At 44.0% G+C, this 20,486-nt stretch overlaps 1 protein-coding gene and 1 pseudogene across 1 annotated transcript; both read right to left on the bottom strand.

Moving 5' to 3' along the window:
- Nucleotides 1-2,333: 2,333 nt before the first annotated feature.
- On the bottom strand, nucleotides 2,334-16,599 carry LOC134752455 (uncharacterized; annotated as a pseudogene).
- Nucleotides 16,600-17,465: 866 nt separating this feature from the next.
- LOC134752454 (histone H3-like) lies at nucleotides 17,466-19,470 on the bottom strand. The gene is made up of 2 exons (XM_063688154.1): nucleotides 19,097-19,470; nucleotides 17,466-17,883 (listed from the first exon to the last, which is right to left on the bottom strand). The coding sequence occupies exons 1-2, from the start codon at nucleotides 19,468-19,470 to the stop codon at nucleotides 17,466-17,468; spliced, it is 792 nt and encodes a 263-aa protein (XP_063544224.1).
- Nucleotides 19,471-20,486: the final 1,016 nt, after the last annotated feature.

Here is a 20,486-nt window from a genome sequence, read left to right as displayed (position 1 = left end):
TTCTCTAGGGCGGTCTTGATTTCTTCAGAAGCCGTGTTGATGGGGAGGCCCCTAACGGCCACTTTGAGCCGCTTCTCACTCTCCAGCCCGTAGACATTGAAAAGCGGCTTGATGACGTCTGAGGTCTCTCCCTTCTTCATGGCTTCGTTGATGGCAGCGGTCGCTTCCTTTTCCAGTTTGGAAAGGTGGCGAATTACCATGCGGTATTCCTCCTCGGAGCGGGGTTCGAAACGTATGCCCTCCCCTATCGGCGTAGTGAAGGGCGGCGTCCCGAGTACTTGCGTTAGGTCCTCCAGGACCCTCGGCCAGTTGGGGAGGATTTCGGCGAAAATGGGTGGGTACTTGAGTTTTTTTTTTTTTAGAGTACCCACATCATTTTCGCCGCAAGGCTGCTTGGCACTATCGCTCTTTTTAGTGCATGTATTGTTATTTTTTTGGGTGCTGTTATTATTTTTTTTGATGGTATCTTTTTTTTTGTTAGCAGCCTTGCTGCCGGTGGTTGCTGTGCACGCGTTGGCTACGCCCGAGGGGAGGGCTGCGGCCTTCGCGTAGCTGCTGGTGCTGGGCCCCGCAGGTGTCGTTGCGGTGGGCGCCGTCGTGGAGGTTGACGCTCCCGGCTTGAGGGCTTCGGTGCGTGCTGTGGCGCTGTCAGGGCCCTTGTGGGGGCCTGGTGTGGGTTGCAGGGCGGCTCTCGTATGGGCGCGGAGTCGCGGGTCGGTAGGCGGGGACGGGTTTTGGCAGACCCGTTTCGGTTGTCTCTTCTCTGGAGGGCTGCATTCCGGTCTCCTCTTCACTGCCGAAGGTGAAAGGAAGTCCGGGTGCTTCTCCACGAAGCGGAGTAGAGGGGCGTCTTCAGGCAGCAGCTTTCCCGCCTCTCCCAGGGCATGCCCTTGCAGCCTGATGTAGGCCGCCATCCACGCCTCCATGGCTGGAGACATGTTGCCGACCTCCCCCAGGCGAGCCACCAGGATGCGATCACGATCCAGTAACTCACGAGGGGTAAGCCGGCACAGGGCTTCCCGTGAAATCGGGGAAAAGGTGCTTCCCGGGGCCGCGTCGGCCGCTTGCCACGGCTCCGGGGAGCCGTCGGCGGGTGTCGGGGTCAGGACGTCGCTGAACTCGGCGAGCTCGTCGTCGAGTTTGGCGTCTGGCTGCGGTGTCGTGGGTGCGGGTGGGTGCGAAAACCCGCTTTTCGTACTACCTACCCGTCCCGTGTGAGCGGGGGGGTCAGTTTCCGTAGGCGGGTTTCGTGCGGGTATGCCGGAAACATCCCGTTCCGATCTACCCACCTCATCCGCGGGGACGAGGGGGGACCGTCGCGAGTTTTCCCGGCGCGGCTTCATCTTCTTTGGGTCCACTTGCGACGCTTTACTGCCGGCCGAGGTCCATGTTCGGGTCCTCGCGGCTGCAGGGTTCAGTGGAGACGCTGGTAGTCCCCTCCGGCGGGGCCGGGCGCGATTCGCCTATTTTTTCCGTAGGAAAAAACACGTACGAATTAGCTGGTGCGCGAGTAGGGTGCGTCCGTGCAGGTGGGTACCGTTGGCAATCCTGGCTAGCTAGCCATCATTTTGCCGCTATTTATACGTTTTACCCTATTGCGGGGCGAAGGGGGACGGGGTAAGATATATCAGAGCATTATTATTTGACTTACTTTTCATATATCTAAAGAAATATAATATTATATATACCTATTGATAAATAATTTCATATTATATGATATTTAAATAAATTTTGGATACCTGAACGTAGGGCATAATATATACTATAAAAACGGTGGTCGGCTTACGGATTAGATCCTCTTGTGAAGGATTCTTCTCCTCTAATATTTTTGTAAGCATTCAATCAGTGGTAATAATTTTGTCGATATAATAAAATTTGATGTCTTAAAATAGCGCTTAATATGAGAGTCACGTGACGATTTTAATTTACTTTCCAATATATTAGTGTGTTAACTCCTATTATTATAGGATAGGAAATAAGTTCTTTCTTAAATAATCCTTACAGTATAGTAGTATTTCGTGTATCGTAGTTAAATTTCATATATACCTCCGTACATTTTGTGTACGGTTGGTTATGTGTAAATTAAATTTATATATTTATTTATTTATTTTTTGTAATGACCATGCAGTGATCGATTTATCTACGCAAGTGTTTGTTCAAAGAAACAATTGTGAATTTTAGAATCATGTGTGGCCCTGAAAAGGGCCTTTTGATATATGACTGACAGAAGCGTCACGTTCGCACGTCCAGACGCAAAACGCGTAACGTAACCGTATGCGTTCGCGCAGACTGCGTCCTGTGATGTTGCTCCGTGCCAGTATAAACGTGGTGGTTTAGGCACGTTCACCGCGGATCCTGCGAGCCAGCTGGATGTCCTTGGGCATGATGGTCACACGCTTGGCGTGGATAGCGCACAGGTTGGTGTCCTCGAAGAGACCGACGAGGTAAGCCTCGCTGGCCTCCTGGAGAGCCATAACGGCAGAGCTCTGGAAGCGCAGATCGGTCTTGAAGTCCTGAGCGATCTCACGCACCAGACGCTGGAAGGGCAGCTTGCGGATCAGAAGCTCAGTGCTCTTCTGGTAGCGACGGATCTCACGGAGGGCGACGGTGCCGGGCCTGTAACGATGGGGCTTCTTGACGCCGCCGGTGGCGGGCGCGCTCTTGCGGGCCGCCTTGGTGGCGAGCTGTTTGCGGGGCGCTTTACCACCGGTGGATTTACGAGCGGTCTGCTTGGTACGGGCCATTGTCAATAATAATAATACGCGTGCGTGTACGTTACGTTAACGAGTCACGAGAGGGAATAAGCGATTTTTCGCCAGCGAGACGCTATTTATACGTGCTGGCTGGTCGGAAAGGGACGGGGTTAGTGTCCGTGTGAGCGAGAGGGCTATAAAATTCACATACACGTCCCCCTCGCCCCTCTTCCTTTCTCACCAACACAAAATTTCTGATTAGAATAACAATAATATTATTGAATATTAATATTAATTAATAAATAAATAAATAAAATAAATACATACATACATACATACATATATTTCATTTAAATAACAGTCATCGCTATCTAAATTCGCCTCGATCGCCGGTTCAATCTAGTTAGGTCAGGTTATGTTAGGTTTCGCGGAGTTAGGTTTGATCGAGTTAGGTTAGGTTAGGTTAGGTTAGGTCAAAGTTAGGTTAGGTTTTTTTTTTTTTTTTTTTTTTGTCATACAAAACCTAACCTAACTCGATCAAACCTAACTTTTTTTTTTATAATGTCAGGTTATGTTAGGTTTCGCGGAGTTAGGTTTGATCGAGTTAGGTTAGGTTAGGTCAAAGTTAGGTTAGGTTTTTTTTTGTCACTCAAAACCTAACCTAACCTAACCTAACTCGATCAAACCTAACTTTTTTTTTATAATGTCAGGTTATGTTAGGTTTCGCGGAGTTAGGTTTGATCGAGTTAGGTCAAAGTTAGGTTAGGTTTTTTTTTGTCACTCAAAACCTAACCTAACCTAACCTAACTCGATCAAACCTAACTTTTTTTTATAATGTCATTCAAAACCTAACCTAACTCCGCGAAACCTAACATAACTTTATGTTTTATAAAAACCTAACCTAAATTTAAATTAATATCCATAACGTCTCACGTTACACATATCTAGTATTAGATATATGCATACACTAAGCGTATGTGTTATTATTGTTGATTCCTTATTTAATACCCTTACATGTTGACACAGCTTTCGTGTTGATAATGTGTGTAATTGATATTAATCTACCGATTGACACCGTATGCACGGCTATCTAGAAACTTCTTATATTATATATTCAGAACGTATTTGTGGCCCTGAAAAGGGCCTTTTTGGTTGTTGTACAAACCACACTCTCGCAGCGTGTCGTGTCGCAATACGAACTACCTAAACCCATTACACTAAAAGTGTATTGAGAAGACAGATAGCATACGAGGAACGACGGACGCGCTTACTTGGAGCTGGTGTACTTGGTGACGGCCTTGGTGCCTTCACTGACGGCGTGCTTGGCGAGCTCACCGGGCAGCAAGAGCCTCACGGATGTCTGCACCTCCCTGCTGGTGATGGTGGACCTCTTGTTGTAGTGAGCGAGGCGGGAGGCCTCGGCGGCGATGCGCTCGAAGATGTCGTTCACGAAAGAGTTCATGATCGACATGGCCTTGCTGGAGATACCGGTGTCGGGGTGGACCTGCTTGAGCACCTTGTAGATGTAAATGGCGTAGCTCTCCTTGCGCTTATGCTTCTTCTTTTTCTTCGAGTCCGACTTGGAGATGTTCTTCTGGGCCTTGCCGGATTTCTTGGCGGCCTTACCGCTAGTCTTGGGTGGCATTGTGATATAGTTAGATGCTTACAGTACGATAGCCGAACTGGGAATAAAAATTTTGTCGTTGTTGCGCTCATTTTGTTAAAGCGGAGAACGGTAAATAGGGGATTAAAGATCGAGCGTCGCGCTCGCGGTATCTCGACCAATAGCGTTCGTGCATCATTAGTATCGTCGGTCGGCATGGTGGGGAGTGAGAGCAAGCGCGTATTGATATTACTTACATATAGGTATTATTATTTTGATTATAAAATATATCAAAAAAAAAAAAAAAAAAAAAATTATGAACATCATATGCCGTACCATCGATTATACCATCATCAGTTTTGTTCAAAACCGTAGGCGGATAACAATTATATTAATTAAATGTATAGCTTTATGTTTATTTACTATTGTTGTTGTTGTTACAGTGACAGACTGCTGTAGATGAGCAAGTAATAGCTCTGAGCCATCACATTACCTTTATTTGTCGTTTATTTATTATACTTCTTGACGACGAAGTCTCAAGTCTCTCATTTAGAGACGTGTGTAGTGATGTGTTTTGCAATCAGAAAAATAATCTCATTAGAATTCAGAATTATCTACTTACCGTAATTATATTATAATTAATCGATATTCATCGTTCATATATATGTATATGATATAATTATATTGATCGATCGAATGACATCGTACACGTATGCGTTATGCCATGAAACTTACAACGTTATCACAGAATCATATTGTGGCCCTGAAAAGGGCCTTTTGTAACGGTCACTCGGGCGGGAATATAACAGAGGCCACATTCACCAATCGCCGGGTGTTACCGCTATAGATGTAGCCTGATGAGAAGTGAGTACACTTAAGCCTTCTTCTCGGTCTTCTTGGGCAGGAGCACGGCCTGAATGTTAGGCAGCACACCACCCTGGGCGATGGTCACACCGGAGAGGAGCTTGTTCAACTCCTCGTCGTTGCGGATCGCCAGCTGGAGATGCCTAGGGATGATCCTGGTCTTCTTGTTGTCGCGAGCGGCGTTGCCTGCCAACTCGAGAACCTCAGCGGCCAGGTACTCCATGACGGCGGCTAGGTACACCGGGGCACCGGCACCGACGCGCTCGGCGTAGTTGCCCTTGCGTAGAAGCCTGTGGATACGACCGACGGGGAACTGAAGTCCGGCACGGTTAGAACGGGACTTTGCCTTTCCCTTAACCTTGCCACCTTTACCGCGTCCAGACATGTTTAAAGAGAGATTTAAGTTTAGTTTACACACACACGAAACGAGAGCACGATTGCTTGCTTGCGAGTGTATACGCTTTTTTTTAGTAGTTGCCTTTATTTTATACGTTCACGGTGTACGCTGATAGTGGGGATACAACGAGCCGACATAACACGAGCCCGATCGACCAATCAACGAGTCGCGTGCAAGAGCGCAAATTAGAAATATAAAATAAAAACATTTCAATTTATACATCAAAGTATAACTAACTAATAAAAATAACACAATTAACAAAATATTCCGTAAATTATATACTTATATTTATGTAGTTGTTGTTGTTGTTGTAAATGTAAGACTTCAAATAATACAGTTATATTTATCATTCACCATCGATAAGAAAATATTCTGTGTAAGTATTCATGAAAACCTAACCTAATCAGTCTTATCAGTGAGATCTCATCAATATCATCAATAATCTTGAGACTTTTGCCATAAGACTCGATTTGAGATTGACTTTTATTTTATTTTATTTTATTTTATTTTATATACCTTTATTCTAATATTGATTGCGATCGATCGACTCGTGTATGTGTGTTGTGCTTATTGCAATGAAACAGAGGCGATATGAACCTTTGAATAAATTTGTTAGCCCTGAAAAGGGCTTTTTGATGTGCGTTTAACGCGCACAGGCGTATGACGAGAGGCGTGTGAACAGGCGACACGTCGTCGTATATACGATATATAGCGACGACAATCGACATATCCTCCACCATCACGGCCGATGTAAGTACGACGACGACAATGTGGCGCAGTCTTCTTACTTCTTCGAGGCAGCCTTCTTGGCGGCGGGCTTCGCTTTGGGAGCGGCCGCGGCCTTCTTGGGCTTGGGAGCTTTAGGCTTCTTGGTCGGCGGCTTCGCGGTCTTCTTGGCCTTAGGCGCGGCGGCGCTCTTGCCCTTGGCGGGGGTGGAAGGTTTCTTCGCGGCGGGCTTCTTCTTGGCGGCGGCGGCCTTCTTGTCCTTCGTGGCGGCCTTAGGCTTGGCCGGGGACGCAGCGGCCTTCTTCGCCTTAGCGGGCTTAGCCGCGGCGGGCTTCTTAGCGGCGGCTGAAGATTTAGCGGCGCTAGATTTCTTGGCCGCGGCGGGCTTCTTGCCGGCCGATGATGACTTCGACTCCAGTTTGAAGGAGCCGGACGCGCCCTTGCCTTTGGTCTGAATGAGTGCGCCGGATTCGACTGCGCTCTTCAGATATTTTCTGATGAAAGGGGCCAGCTTCTCGGCGTCGACCTTGTACTGGGCGGCGATGTACTTCTTGATAGCCTGCAGGGACGAACCGCTTCTCTCCTTCAACTCCTTGATGGCGCTGTTAACCATCTCGGACGTCTTAGGGTGGGTGGGTTTCGCCTTAGGCTTCTTAGCGCCAGCGGAGGCGGACGCCTTAGGCTTCTTCGCGGGCGTCGCCGGGGCGGGAGCGTCGGCAGCAACTGCGGTGTCGGCCATATTTATTTATTAATCGTCAAGTAAGTAAATATAATTAAAGTAAACTAGTAAATCGCACAAACTGCGCAAAGAGAATACAGCGGACGCGTGTAAGCGGAGCGCTGCGCTGGCGAGTACTAAACACGGCTTATTGGGGGCGCCACTTTTTATATATACTCCGGCTTAACCGTAACGCAGACCCTTATGTCGCGGGACGTTTTCTCGTAATAACACTTCCAAGTTTTCACTTACTCGTTTATGATTAAACTAAATTTATAGTGAATTATATTATAATGATTATAATAAAATTGCACATATACATTCTTTATGAATTGATATACGTATTTTAATAGAAGTTTTAGGATTTGGAACGCCGATAAACGAATGGGAGAACTTTACTTTTGGTATTATAGGTTGCGGACACCTCGGGTCAGTTTAAAAAGTGATTTTTCTTAATTAAAATCACATCTATAACTATTATGTGTCCTCCAGTTAAATTCGAAGATACCATAGATAGATGTGACACAATAACAACATTAGAAAATTATATTTATAATGTTATTTTGACTTGTTGTCTTCACTGTCGTAAAACAGCCGTACCGCGACTTGGATTGCATTGCCTACGTTCAGTGGTTTGCTCTCTGCCGGTACCGACGTAAAACGGGATAGGTACTTTATATTAAATTTAAATAATTATGTCATGTTATATTATACATTAAGATATCGTATTAATGAATATTATTATAATTCGTATAGTTAAACTCTCTTCTACGAGGATCATACAGCGCGACACTCTGAGCGTGCGTGCGGGCATCGTAGTAGGTAAGAGTCTCGTGTAGGTCGTCGTTTAGATTTATTTAGTTTTTGGTCCGGCGTATTTATTTATTTATAATAATTTAACGTATGATATTATCTGAATGTTGATATTGGAACAAACGATATAAATTATTTTGACATAAAAATCTGTTTAGGTTGATATGTATATATTATATGTAAGTACCTAAATATTATGTATTCATCATCATAGGAACACGAGAAGTCTAAAACCTGTGTTTATATACTTTTTTTTTTTTTTTTTTTTTTTCTTTTTTGTAAAGTGAGGTGAGTGGGTGCGGGGATGTTGGGTGTCCCTGTCTGTTTTGTGCACTATTTGCGAATCCTTTATCTAATTGGTCAGTTCATCGACTAGTCGTCGTTATCAGTAGCAGATCACTCACAGGTCAGGTGAGGTTCGCGGGTAAAGTAAAAAAGAAAAATATCTTACCAGTTAATTAATATTTTCTTCTTCTTCTTCGGGTTGGTGTGGTGAATTTTTTTTGTATGTACCGCTCGTGGTTCAATTTTGGATTGTTTCGCTTCCTCCGGTATCAATAGATACTTAGCACAAGCGATGCTTACGAGCTGGACGCTGTAGAAGTTAGAAGTGTTGCGCGGTGCCGGGTAAGTAAGTAATTGTAATAAATGTACGTACCTACGATGATACTAGACTATTAGTAGTTATAATAGATAGATATTTTGGATAACATAGGATGGGTAGAGATCGATTGATAGTTTGTTTGTCCGTCTGTGTCGCTACAGAAACTTTTTATCGTAATCGTATCATAGAATTATTTGCGGCCCTGAAAAGGGCCTTTTTGTATTTGCGTCTGCGCGATACGGTAATACCCACGTTAGTATATATTACACGATATCGCGCGCGACGACGCTGACAGTGCAGCGCTTAACCTCCGAAACCGTAGAGGGTGCGGCCTTGACGCTTCAGAGCGTAGACGACGTCCATGGCGGTGACGGTCTTCCTCTTGGCGTGCTCGGTGTAGGTGACCGCGTCACGGATCACGTTCTCGAGGAACACCTTGAGAACACCGCGGGTCTCCTCGTAGATCAGGCCGGAGATACGCTTGACGCCACCTCTGCGGGCGAGACGACGGATGGCGGGCTTGGTGATACCCTGGATGTTATCACGGAGCACCTTCCTGTGGCGCTTGGCTCCTCCTTTCCCCAGACCTTTACCTCCCTTACCGCGACCGGTCATTGCGACTTGTTGTAGTAGAGATTAGACTTCTCGAACGGAATACTCAACACACGACTTGCGCCGCGCGTCGACACGAGTGGAATAGCTAGCTAGCCATCATTTTGCCGCTATTTATACGTTTTACCCTATTGCGGGGCGAAGGGGGACGGGGTAAGATATATCAGAGCATTATTATTTGACTTACTTTTCATATATCTAAAGAAATATAATATTATATATACCTATTGATAAATAATTTCATATTATATGATATTTAAATAAATTTTGGATACCTGAACGTAGGGCATAATATATACTATAAAAACGGTGGTCGGCTTACGGATTAGATCCTCTTGTGAAGGATTCTTCTCCTCTAATATTTTTGTAAGCATTCAATCAGTGGTAATAATTTTGTCGATATAATAAAATTTGATGTCTTAAAATAGCGCTTAATATGAGAGTCACGTGACGATTTTAATTTACTTTCCAATATATTAGTGTGTTAACTCCTATTATTATAGGATAGGAAATAAGTTCTTTCTTAAATAATCCTTACAGTATAGTAGTATTTCGTGTATCGTAGTTAAATTTCATATATACCTCCGTACATTTTGTGTACGGTTGGTTATGTGTAAATTAAATTTATATATTTATTTATTTATTTTTTGTAATGACCATGCAGTGATCGATTTATCTACGCAAGTGTTTGTTCAAAGAAACAATTGTGAATTTTAGAATCATGTGTGGCCCTGAAAAGGGCCTTTTGATATATGACTGACAGAAGCGTCACGTTCGCACGTCCAGACGCAAAACGCGTAACGTAACCGTATGCGTTCGCGCAGACTGCGTCCTGTGATGTTGCTCCGTGCCAGTATAAACGTGGTGGTTTAGGCACGTTCACCGCGGATCCTGCGAGCCAGCTGGATGTCCTTGGGCATGATGGTCACACGCTTGGCGTGGATAGCGCACAGGTTGGTGTCCTCGAAGAGACCGACGAGGTAAGCCTCGCTGGCCTCCTGGAGAGCCATAACGGCAGAGCTCTGGAAGCGCAGATCGGTCTTGAAGTCCTGAGCGATCTCACGCACCAGACGCTGGAAGGGCAGCTTGCGGATCAGAAGCTCAGTGCTCTTCTGGTAGCGACGGATCTCACGGAGGGCGACGGTGCCGGGCCTGTAACGATGGGGCTTCTTGACGCCGCCGGTGGCGGGCGCGCTCTTGCGGGCCGCCTTGGTGGCGAGCTGTTTGCGGGGCGCTTTACCACCGGTGGATTTACGAGCGGTCTGCTTGGTACGGGCCATTGTCAATAATAATAATACGCGTGCGTGTACGTTACGTTAACGAGTCACGAGAGGGAATAAGCGATTTTTCGCCAGCGAGACGCTATTTATACGTGCTGGCTGGTCGGAAAGGGACGGGGTTAGTGTCCGTGTGAGCGAGAGGGCTATAAAATTCACATACACGTCCCCCTCGCCCCTCTTCCTTTCTCACCAACACAAAATTTCTGATTAGAATAACAATAATATTATTGAATATTAATATTAATTAATAAATAAATAAATAAAATAAATACATACATACATACATACATATATTTCATTTAAATAACAGTCATCGCTATCTAAATTCGCCTCGATCGCCGGTTCAATCTAGTTAGGTCAGGTTATGTTAGGTTTCGCGGAGTTAGGTTTGATCGAGTTAGGTTAGGTTAGGTTAGGTTAGGTCAAAGTTAGGTTAGGTTTTTTTTTTTTTTTTTTTTTTGTCATACAAAACCTAACCTAACTCGATCAAACCTAACTTTTTTTTTTATAATGTCAGGTTATGTTAGGTTTCGCGGAGTTAGGTTTGATCGAGTTAGGTTAGGTTAGGTCAAAGTTAGGTTAGGTTTTTTTTTGTCACTCAAAACCTAACCTAACCTAACCTAACTCGATCAAACCTAACTTTTTTTTTATAATGTCAGGTTATGTTAGGTTTCGCGGAGTTAGGTTTGATCGAGTTAGGTCAAAGTTAGGTTAGGTTTTTTTTTGTCACTCAAAACCTAACCTAACCTAACCTAACTCGATCAAACCTAACTTTTTTTTATAATGTCATTCAAAACCTAACCTAACTCCGCGAAACCTAACATAACTTTATGTTTTATAAAAACCTAACCTAAATTTAAATTAATATCCATAACGTCTCACGTTACACATATCTAGTATTAGATATATGCATACACTAAGCGTATGTGTTATTATTGTTGATTCCTTATTTAATACCCTTACATGTTGACACAGCTTTCGTGTTGATAATGTGTGTAATTGATATTAATCTACCGATTGACACCGTATGCACGGCTATCTAGAAACTTCTTATATTATATATTCAGAACGTATTTGTGGCCCTGAAAAGGGCCTTTTTGGTTGTTGTACAAACCACACTCTCGCAGCGTGTCGTGTCGCAATACGAACTACCTAAACCCATTACACTAAAAGTGTATTGAGAAGACAGATAGCATACGAGGAACGACGGACGCGCTTACTTGGAGCTGGTGTACTTGGTGACGGCCTTGGTGCCTTCACTGACGGCGTGCTTGGCGAGCTCACCGGGCAGCAAGAGCCTCACGGATGTCTGCACCTCCCTGCTGGTGATGGTGGACCTCTTGTTGTAGTGAGCGAGGCGGGAGGCCTCGGCGGCGATGCGCTCGAAGATGTCGTTCACGAAAGAGTTCATGATCGACATGGCCTTGCTGGAGATACCGGTGTCGGGGTGGACCTGCTTGAGCACCTTGTAGATGTAAATGGCGTAGCTCTCCTTGCGCTTATGCTTCTTCTTTTTCTTCGAGTCCGACTTGGAGATGTTCTTCTGGGCCTTGCCGGATTTCTTGGCGGCCTTACCGCTAGTCTTGGGTGGCATTGTGATATAGTTAGATGCTTACAGTACGATAGCCGAACTGGGAATAAAAATTTTGTCGTTGTTGCGCTCATTTTGTTAAAGCGGAGAACGGTAAATAGGGGATTAAAGATCGAGCGTCGCGCTCGCGGTATCTCGACCAATAGCGTTCGTGCATCATTAGTATCGTCGGTCGGCATGGTGGGGAGTGAGAGCAAGCGCGTATTGATATTACTTACATATAGGTATTATTATTTTGATTATAAAATATATCAAAAAAAAAAAAAAAAAAAAAATTATGAACATCATATGCCGTACCATCGATTATACCATCATCAGTTTTGTTCAAAACCGTAGGCGGATAACAATTATATTAATTAAATGTATAGCTTTATGTTTATTTACTATTGTTGTTGTTGTTACAGTGACAGACTGCTGTAGATGAGCAAGTAATAGCTCTGAGCCATCACATTACCTTTATTTGTCGTTTATTTATTATACTTCTTGACGACGAAGTCTCAAGTCTCTCATTTAGAGACGTGTGTAGTGATGTGTTTTGCAATCAGAAAAATAATCTCATTAGAATTCAGAATTATCTACTTACCGTAATTATATTATAATTAATCGATATTCATCGTTCATATATATGTATATGATATAATTATATTGATCGATCGAATGACATCGTACACGTATGCGTTATGCCATGAAACTTACAACGTTATCACAGAATCATATTGTGGCCCTGAAAAGGGCCTTTTGTAACGGTCACTCGGGCGGGAATATAACAGAGGCCACATTCACCAATCGCCGGGTGTTACCGCTATAGATGTAGCCTGATGAGAAGTGAGTACACTTAAGCCTTCTTCTCGGTCTTCTTGGGCAGGAGCACGGCCTGAATGTTAGGCAGCACACCACCCTGGGCGATGGTCACACCGGAGAGGAGCTTGTTCAACTCCTCGTCGTTGCGGATCGCCAGCTGGAGATGCCTAGGGATGATCCTGGTCTTCTTGTTGTCGCGAGCGGCGTTGCCTGCCAACTCGAGAACCTCAGCGGCCAGGTACTCCATGACGGCGGCTAGGTACACCGGGGCACCGGCACCGACGCGCTCGGCGTAGTTGCCCTTGCGTAGAAGCCTGTGGATACGACCGACGGGGAACTGAAGTCCGGCACGGTTAGAACGGGACTTTGCCTTTCCCTTAACCTTGCCACCTTTACCGCGTCCAGACATGTTTAAAGAGAGATTTAAGTTTAGTTTACACACACACGAAACGAGAGCACGATTGCTTGCTTGCGAGTGTATACGCTTTTTTTTAGTAGTTGCCTTTATTTTATACGTTCACGGTGTACGCTGATAGTGGGGATACAACGAGCCGACATAACACGAGCCCGATCGACCAATCAACGAGTCGCGTGCAAGAGCGCAAATTAGAAATATAAAATAAAAACATTTCAATTTATACATCAAAGTATAACTAACTAATAAAAATAACACAATTAACAAAATATTCCGTAAATTATATACTTATATTTATGTAGTTGTTGTTGTTGTTGTAAATGTAAGACTTCAAATAATACAGTTATATTTATCATTCACCATCGATAAGAAAATATTCTGTGTAAGTATTCATGAAAACCTAACCTAATCAGTCTTATCAGTGAGATCTCATCAATATCATCAATAATCTTGAGACTTTTGCCATAAGACTCGATTTGAGATTGACTTTTATTTTATTTTATTTTATTTTATTTTATATACCTTTATTCTAATATTGATTGCGATCGATCGACTCGTGTATGTGTGTTGTGCTTATTGCAATGAAACAGAGGCGATATGAACCTTTGAATAAATTTGTTAGCCCTGAAAAGGGCTTTTTGATGTGCGTTTAACGCGCACAGGCGTATGACGAGAGGCGTGTGAACAGGCGACACGTCGTCGTATATACGATATATAGCGACGACAATCGACATATCCTCCACCATCACGGCCGATGTAAGTACGACGACGACAATGTGGCGCAGTCTTCTTACTTCTTCGAGGCAGCCTTCTTGGCGGCGGGCTTCGCTTTGGGAGCGGCCGCGGCCTTCTTGGGCTTGGGAGCTTTAGGCTTCTTGGTCGGCGGCTTCGCGGTCTTCTTGGCCTTAGGCGCGGCGGCGCTCTTGCCCTTGGCGGGGGTGGAAGGTTTCTTCGCGGCGGGCTTCTTCTTGGCGGCGGCGGCCTTCTTGTCCTTCGTGGCGGCCTTAGGCTTGGCCGGGGACGCAGCGGCCTTCTTCGCCTTAGCGGGCTTAGCCGCGGCGGGCTTCTTAGCGGCGGCTGAAGATTTAGCGGCGCTAGATTTCTTGGCCGCGGCGGGCTTCTTGCCGGCCGATGATGACTTCGACTCCAGTTTGAAGGAGCCGGACGCGCCCTTGCCTTTGGTCTGAATGAGTGCGCCGGATTCGACTGCGCTCTTCAGATATTTTCTGATGAAAGGGGCCAGCTTCTCGGCGTCGACCTTGTACTGGGCGGCGATGTACTTCTTGATAGCCTGCAGGGACGAACCGCTTCTCTCCTTCAACTCCTTGATGGCGCTGTTAACCATCTCGGACGTCTTAGGGTGGGTGGGTTTCGCCTTAGGCTTCTTAGCGCCAGCGGAGGCGGACGCCTTAGGCTTCTTCGCGGGCGTCGCCGGGGCGGGAGCGTCGGCAGCAACTGCGGTGTCGGCCATATTTATTTATTAATCGTCAAGTAAGTAAATATAATTAAAGTAAACTAGTAAATCGCACAAACTGCGCAAAGAGAATACAGCGGACGCGTGTAAGCGGAGCGCTGCGCTGGCGAGTACTAAACACGGCTTATTGGGGGCGCCACTTTTTATATATACTCCGGCTTAACCGTAACGCAGACCCTTATGTCGCGGGACGTTTTCTCGTAATAACACTTCCAAGTTTTCACTTACTCGTTTATGATTAAACTAAATTTATAGTGAATTATATTATAATGATTATAATAAAATTGCACATATACATTCTTTATGAATTGATATACGTATTTTAATAGAAGTTTTAGGATTTGGAACGCCGATAAACGAATGGGAGAACTTTACTTTTGGTATTATAGGTTGCGGACACCTCGGGTCAGTTTAAAAAGTGATTTTTCTTAATTAAAATCACATCTATAACTATTATGTGTCCTCCAGTTAAATTCGAAGATACCATAGATAGATGTGACACAATAACAACATTAGAAAATTATATTTATAATGTTATTTTGACTTGTTGTCTTCACTGTCGTAAAACAGCCGTACCGCGACTTGGATTGCATTGCCTACGTTCAGTGGTTTGCTCTCTGCCGGTACCGACGTAAAACGGGATAGGTACTTTATATTAAATTTAAATAATTATGTCATGTTATATTATACATTAAGATATCGTATTAATGAATATTATTATAATTCGTATAGTTAAACTCTCTTCTACGAGGATCATACAGCGCGACACTCTGAGCGTGCGTGCGGGCATCGTAGTAGGTAAGAGTCTCGTGTAGGTCGTCGTTTAGATTTATTTAGTTTTTGGTCCGGCGTATTTATTTATTTATAATAATTTAACGTATGATATTATCTGAATGTTGATATTGGAACAAACGATATAAATTATTTTGACATAAAAATCTGTTTAGGTTGATATGTATATATTATATGTAAGTACCTAAATATTATGTATTCATCATCATAGGAACACGAGAAGTCTAAAACCTGTGTTTATATACTTTTTTTTTTTTTTTTTTTTTTTCTTTTTTGTAAAGTGAGGTGAGTGGGTGCGGGGATGTTGGGTGTCCCTGTCTGTTTTGTGCACTATTTGCGAATCCTTTATCTAATTGGTCAGTTCATCGACTAGTCGTCGTTATCAGTAGCAGATCACTCACAGGTCAGGTGAGGTTCGCGGGTAAAGTAAAAAAGAAAAATATCTTACCAGTTAATTAATATTTTCTTCTTCTTCTTCGGGTTGGTGTGGTGAATTTTTTTTGTATGTACCGCTCGTGGTTCAATTTTGGATTGTTTCGCTTCCTCCGGTATCAATAGATACTTAGCACAAGCGATGCTTACGAGCTGGACGCTGTAGAAGTTAGAAGTGTTGCGCGGTGCCGGGTAAGTAAGTAATTGTAATAAATGTACGTACCTACGATGATACTAGACTATTAGTAGTTATAATAGATAGATATTTTGGATAACATAGGATGGGTAGAGATCGATTGATAGTTTGTTTGTCCGTCTGTGTCGCTACAGAAACTTTTTATCGTAATCGTATCATAGAATTATTTGCGGCCCTGAAAAGGGCCTTTTTGTATTTGCGTCTGCGCGATACGGTAATACCCACGTTAGTATATATTACACGATATCGCGCGCGACGACGCTGACAGTGCAGCGCTTAACCTCCGAAACCGTAGAGGGTGCGGCCTTGACGCTTCAGAGCGTAGACGACGTCCATGGCGGTGACGGTCTTCCTCTTGGCGTGCTCGGTGTAGGTGACCGCGTCACGGATCACGTTCTCGAGGAACACCTTGAGAACACCGCGGGTCTCCTCGTAGATCAGGCCGGAGATACGCTTGACGCCACCTCTGCGGGCGAGACGACGGATGGCGGGCTTGGTGATACCCTGGATGTTATCACGGAGCACCTTCCTGTGGCGCTTGGCTCCTCCTTTCCCCAGACCTTTACCTCCCTTACCGCGACCGGTCATTGCGACTTGTTGTAGTAGAGATTAGACTTCTCGAACGGAATACTCAACACACGACTTGCGCCGCGCGTCGACACGAGTGGAATAGCTAGCTAGCCATCATTTTGCCGCTATTTATACGTTTTACCCTATTGCGGGGCGAAGGGGGACGGGGTAAGATATATCAGAGCATTATTATTTGACTTACTTTTCATATATCTAAAGAAATATAATATTATATATACCTATTGATAAATAATTTCATATTATATGATATTTAAATAAATTTTGGATACCTGAACGTAGGGCATAATATATACTATAAAAACGGTGGTCGGCTTACGGATTAGATCCTCTTGTGAAGGATTCTTCTCCTCTAATATTTTTGTAAGCATTCAATCAGTGGTAATAATTTTGTCGATATAATAAAATTTGATGTCTTAAAATAGCGCTTAATATGAGAGTCACGTGACGATTTTAATTTACTTTCCAATATATTAGTGTGTTAACTCCTATTATTATAGGATAGGAAATAAGTTCTTTCTTAAATAATCCTTACAGTATAGTAGTATTTCGTGTATCGTAGTTAAATTTCATATATACCTCCGTACATTTTGTGTACGGTTGGTTATGTGTAAATTAAATTTATATATTTATTTATTTATTTTTTGTAATGACCATGCAGTGATCGATTTATCTACGCAAGTGTTTGTTCAAAGAAACAATTGTGAATTTTAGAATCATGTGTGGCCCTGAAAAGGGCCTTTTGATATATGACTGACAGAAGCGTCACGTTCGCACGTCCAGACGCAAAACGCGTAACGTAACCGTATGCGTTCGCGCAGACTGCGTCCTGTGATGTTGCTCCGTGCCAGTATAAACGTGGTGGTTTAGGCACGTTCACCGCGGATCCTGCGAGCCAGCTGGATGTCCTTGGGCATGATGGTCACACGCTTGGCGTGGATAGCGCACAGGTTGGTGTCCTCGAAGAGACCGACGAGGTAAGCCTCGCTGGCCTCCTGGAGAGCCATAACGGCAGAGCTCTGGAAGCGCAGATCGGTCTTGAAGTCCTGAGCGATCTCACGCACCAGACGCTGGAAGGGCAGCTTGCGGATCAGAAGCTCAGTGCTCTTCTGGTAGCGACGGATCTCACGGAGGGCGACGGTGCCGGGCCTGTAACGATGGGGCTTCTTGACGCCGCCGGTGGCGGGCGCGCTCTTGCGGGCCGCCTTGGTGGCGAGCTGTTTGCGGGGCGCTTTACCACCGGTGGATTTACGAGCGGTCTGCTTGGTACGGGCCATTGTCAATAATAATAATACGCGTGCGTGTACGTTACGTTAACGAGTCACGAGAGGGAATAAGCGATTTTTCGCCAGCGAGACGCTATTTATACGTGCTGGCTGGTCGGAAAGGGACGGGGTTAGTGTCCGTGTGAGCGAGAGGGCTATAAAATTCACATACACGTCCCCCTCGCCCCTCTTCCTTTCTCACCAACACAAAATTTCTGATTAGAATAACAATAATATTATTGAATATTAATATTAATTAATAAATAAATAAATAAAATAAATACATACATACATACATACATATATTTCATTTAAATAACAGTCATCGCTATCTAAATTCGCCTCGATCGCCGGTTCAATCTAGTTAGGTCAGGTTATGTTAGGTTTCGCGGAGTTAGGTTTGATCGAGTTAGGTTAGGTTAGGTTAGGTTAGGTCAAAGTTAGGTTAGGTTTTTTTTTTTTTTTTTTTTTTGTCATACAAAACCTAACCTAACTCGATCAAACCTAACTTTTTTTTTTATAATGTCAGGTTATGTTAGGTTTCGCGGAGTTAGGTTTGATCGAGTTAGGTTAGGTTAGGTCAAAGTTAGGTTAGGTTTTTTTTTGTCACTCAAAACCTAACCTAACCTAACCTAACTCGATCAAACCTAACTTTTTTTTTATAATGTCAGGTTATGTTAGGTTTCGCGGAGTTAGGTTTGATCGAGTTAGGTCAAAGTTAGGTTAGGTTTTTTTTTGTCACTCAAAACCTAACCTAACCTAACCTAACTCGATCAAACCTAACTTTTTTTTATAATGTCATTCAAAACCTAACCTAACTCCGCGAAACCTAACATAACTTTATGTTTTATAAAAACCTAACCTAAATTTAAATTAATATCCATAACGTCTCACGTTACACATATCTAGTATTAGATATATGCATACACTAAGCGTATGTGTTATTATTGTTGATTCCTTATTTAATACCCTTACATGTTGACACAGCTTTCGTGTTGATAATGTGTGTAATTGATATTAATCTACCGATTGACACCGTATGCACGGCTATCTAGAAACTTCTTATATTATATATTCAGAACGTATTTGTGGCCCTGAAAAGGGCCTTTTTGGTTGTTGTACAAACCACACTCTCGCAGCGTGTCGTGTCGCAATACGAACTACCTAAACCCATTACACTAAAAGTGTATTGAGAAGACAGATAGCATACGAGGAACGACGGACGCGCTTACTTGGAGCTGGTGTACTTGGTGACGGCCTTGGTGCCTTCACTGACGGCGTGCTTGGCGAGCTCACCGGGCAGCAAGAGCCTCACGGATGTCTGCACCTCCCTGCTGGTGATGGTGGACCTCTTGTTGTAGTGAGCGAGGCGGGAGGCCTCGGCGGCGATGCGCTCGAAGATGTCGTTCACGAAAGAGTTCATGATCGACATGGCCTTGCTGGAGATACCGGTGTCGGGGTGGACCTGCTTGAGCACCTTGTAGATGTAAATGGCGTAGCTCTCCTTGCGCTTATGCTTCTTCTTTTTCTTCGAGTCCGACTTGGAGATGTTCTTCTGGGCCTTGCCGGATTTCTTGGCGGCCTTACCGCTAGTCTTGGGTGGCATTGTGATATAGTTAGATGCTTACAGTACGATAGCCGAACTGGGAATAAAAATTTTGTCGTTGTTGCGCTCATTTTGTTAAAGCGGAGAACGGTAAATAGGGGATTAAAGATCGAGCGTCGCGCTCGCGGTATCTCGACCAATAGCGTTCGTGCATCATTAGTATCGTCGGTCGGCATGGTGGGGAGTGAGAGCAAGCGCGTATTGATATTACTTACATATAGGTATTATTATTTTGATTATAAAATATATCAAAAAAAAAAAAAAAAAAAAAATTATGAACATCATATGCCGTACCATCGATTATACCATCATCAGTTTTGTTCAAAACCGTAGGCGGATAACAATTATATTAATTAAATGTATAGCTTTATGTTTATTTACTATTGTTGTTGTTGTTACAGTGACAGACTGCTGTAGATGAGCAAGTAATAGCTCTGAGCCATCACATTACCTTTATTTGTCGTTTATTTATTATACTTCTTGACGACGAAGTCTCAAGTCTCTCATTTAGAGACGTGTGTAGTGATGTGTTTTGCAATCAGAAAAATAATCTCATTAGAATTCAGAATTATCTACTTACCGTAATTATATTATAATTAATCGATATTCATCGTTCATATATATGTATATGATATAATTATATTGATCGATCGAATGACATCGTACACGTATGCGTTATGCCATGAAACTTACAACGTTATCACAGAATCATATTGTGGCCCTGAAAAGGGCCTTTTGTAACGGTCACTCGGGCGGGAATATAACAGAGGCCACATTCACCAATCGCCGGGTGTTACCGCTATAGATGTAGCCTGATGAGAAGTGAGTACACTTAAGCCTTCTTCTCGGTCTTCTTGGGCAGGAGCACGGCCTGAATGTTAGGCAGCACACCACCCTGGGCGATGGTCACACCGGAGAGGAGCTTGTTCAACTCCTCGTCGTTGCGGATCGCCAGCTGGAGATGCCTAGGGATGATCCTGGTCTTCTTGTTGTCGCGAGCGGCGTTGCCTGCCAAC

Source organism: Cydia strobilella, chromosome 24, assembly GCF_947568885.1.
Source record: "Cydia strobilella chromosome 24, ilCydStro3.1, whole genome shotgun sequence".
Lineage (NCBI taxonomy): Eukaryota > Metazoa > Arthropoda > Insecta > Lepidoptera > Tortricidae > Cydia > Cydia strobilella.
This window is presented reverse-complemented; position numbering and strand designations above follow the sequence as displayed.

Coding starts and splice junctions, on each gene's coding strand:
- LOC134752454 (XM_063688154.1), bottom strand. CDS start 19,470: ATGCCACCCAAGACTAGCGGTAAGGCCGCCAAGAAATCCGGCAAGGCC. Junction 17,884..19,096: donor ACCAAGTACACCAGCTCCAA/GTAAGCGCGTCC, acceptor CGTATTATTATT/ATTGACAATGGCCCGTACCA.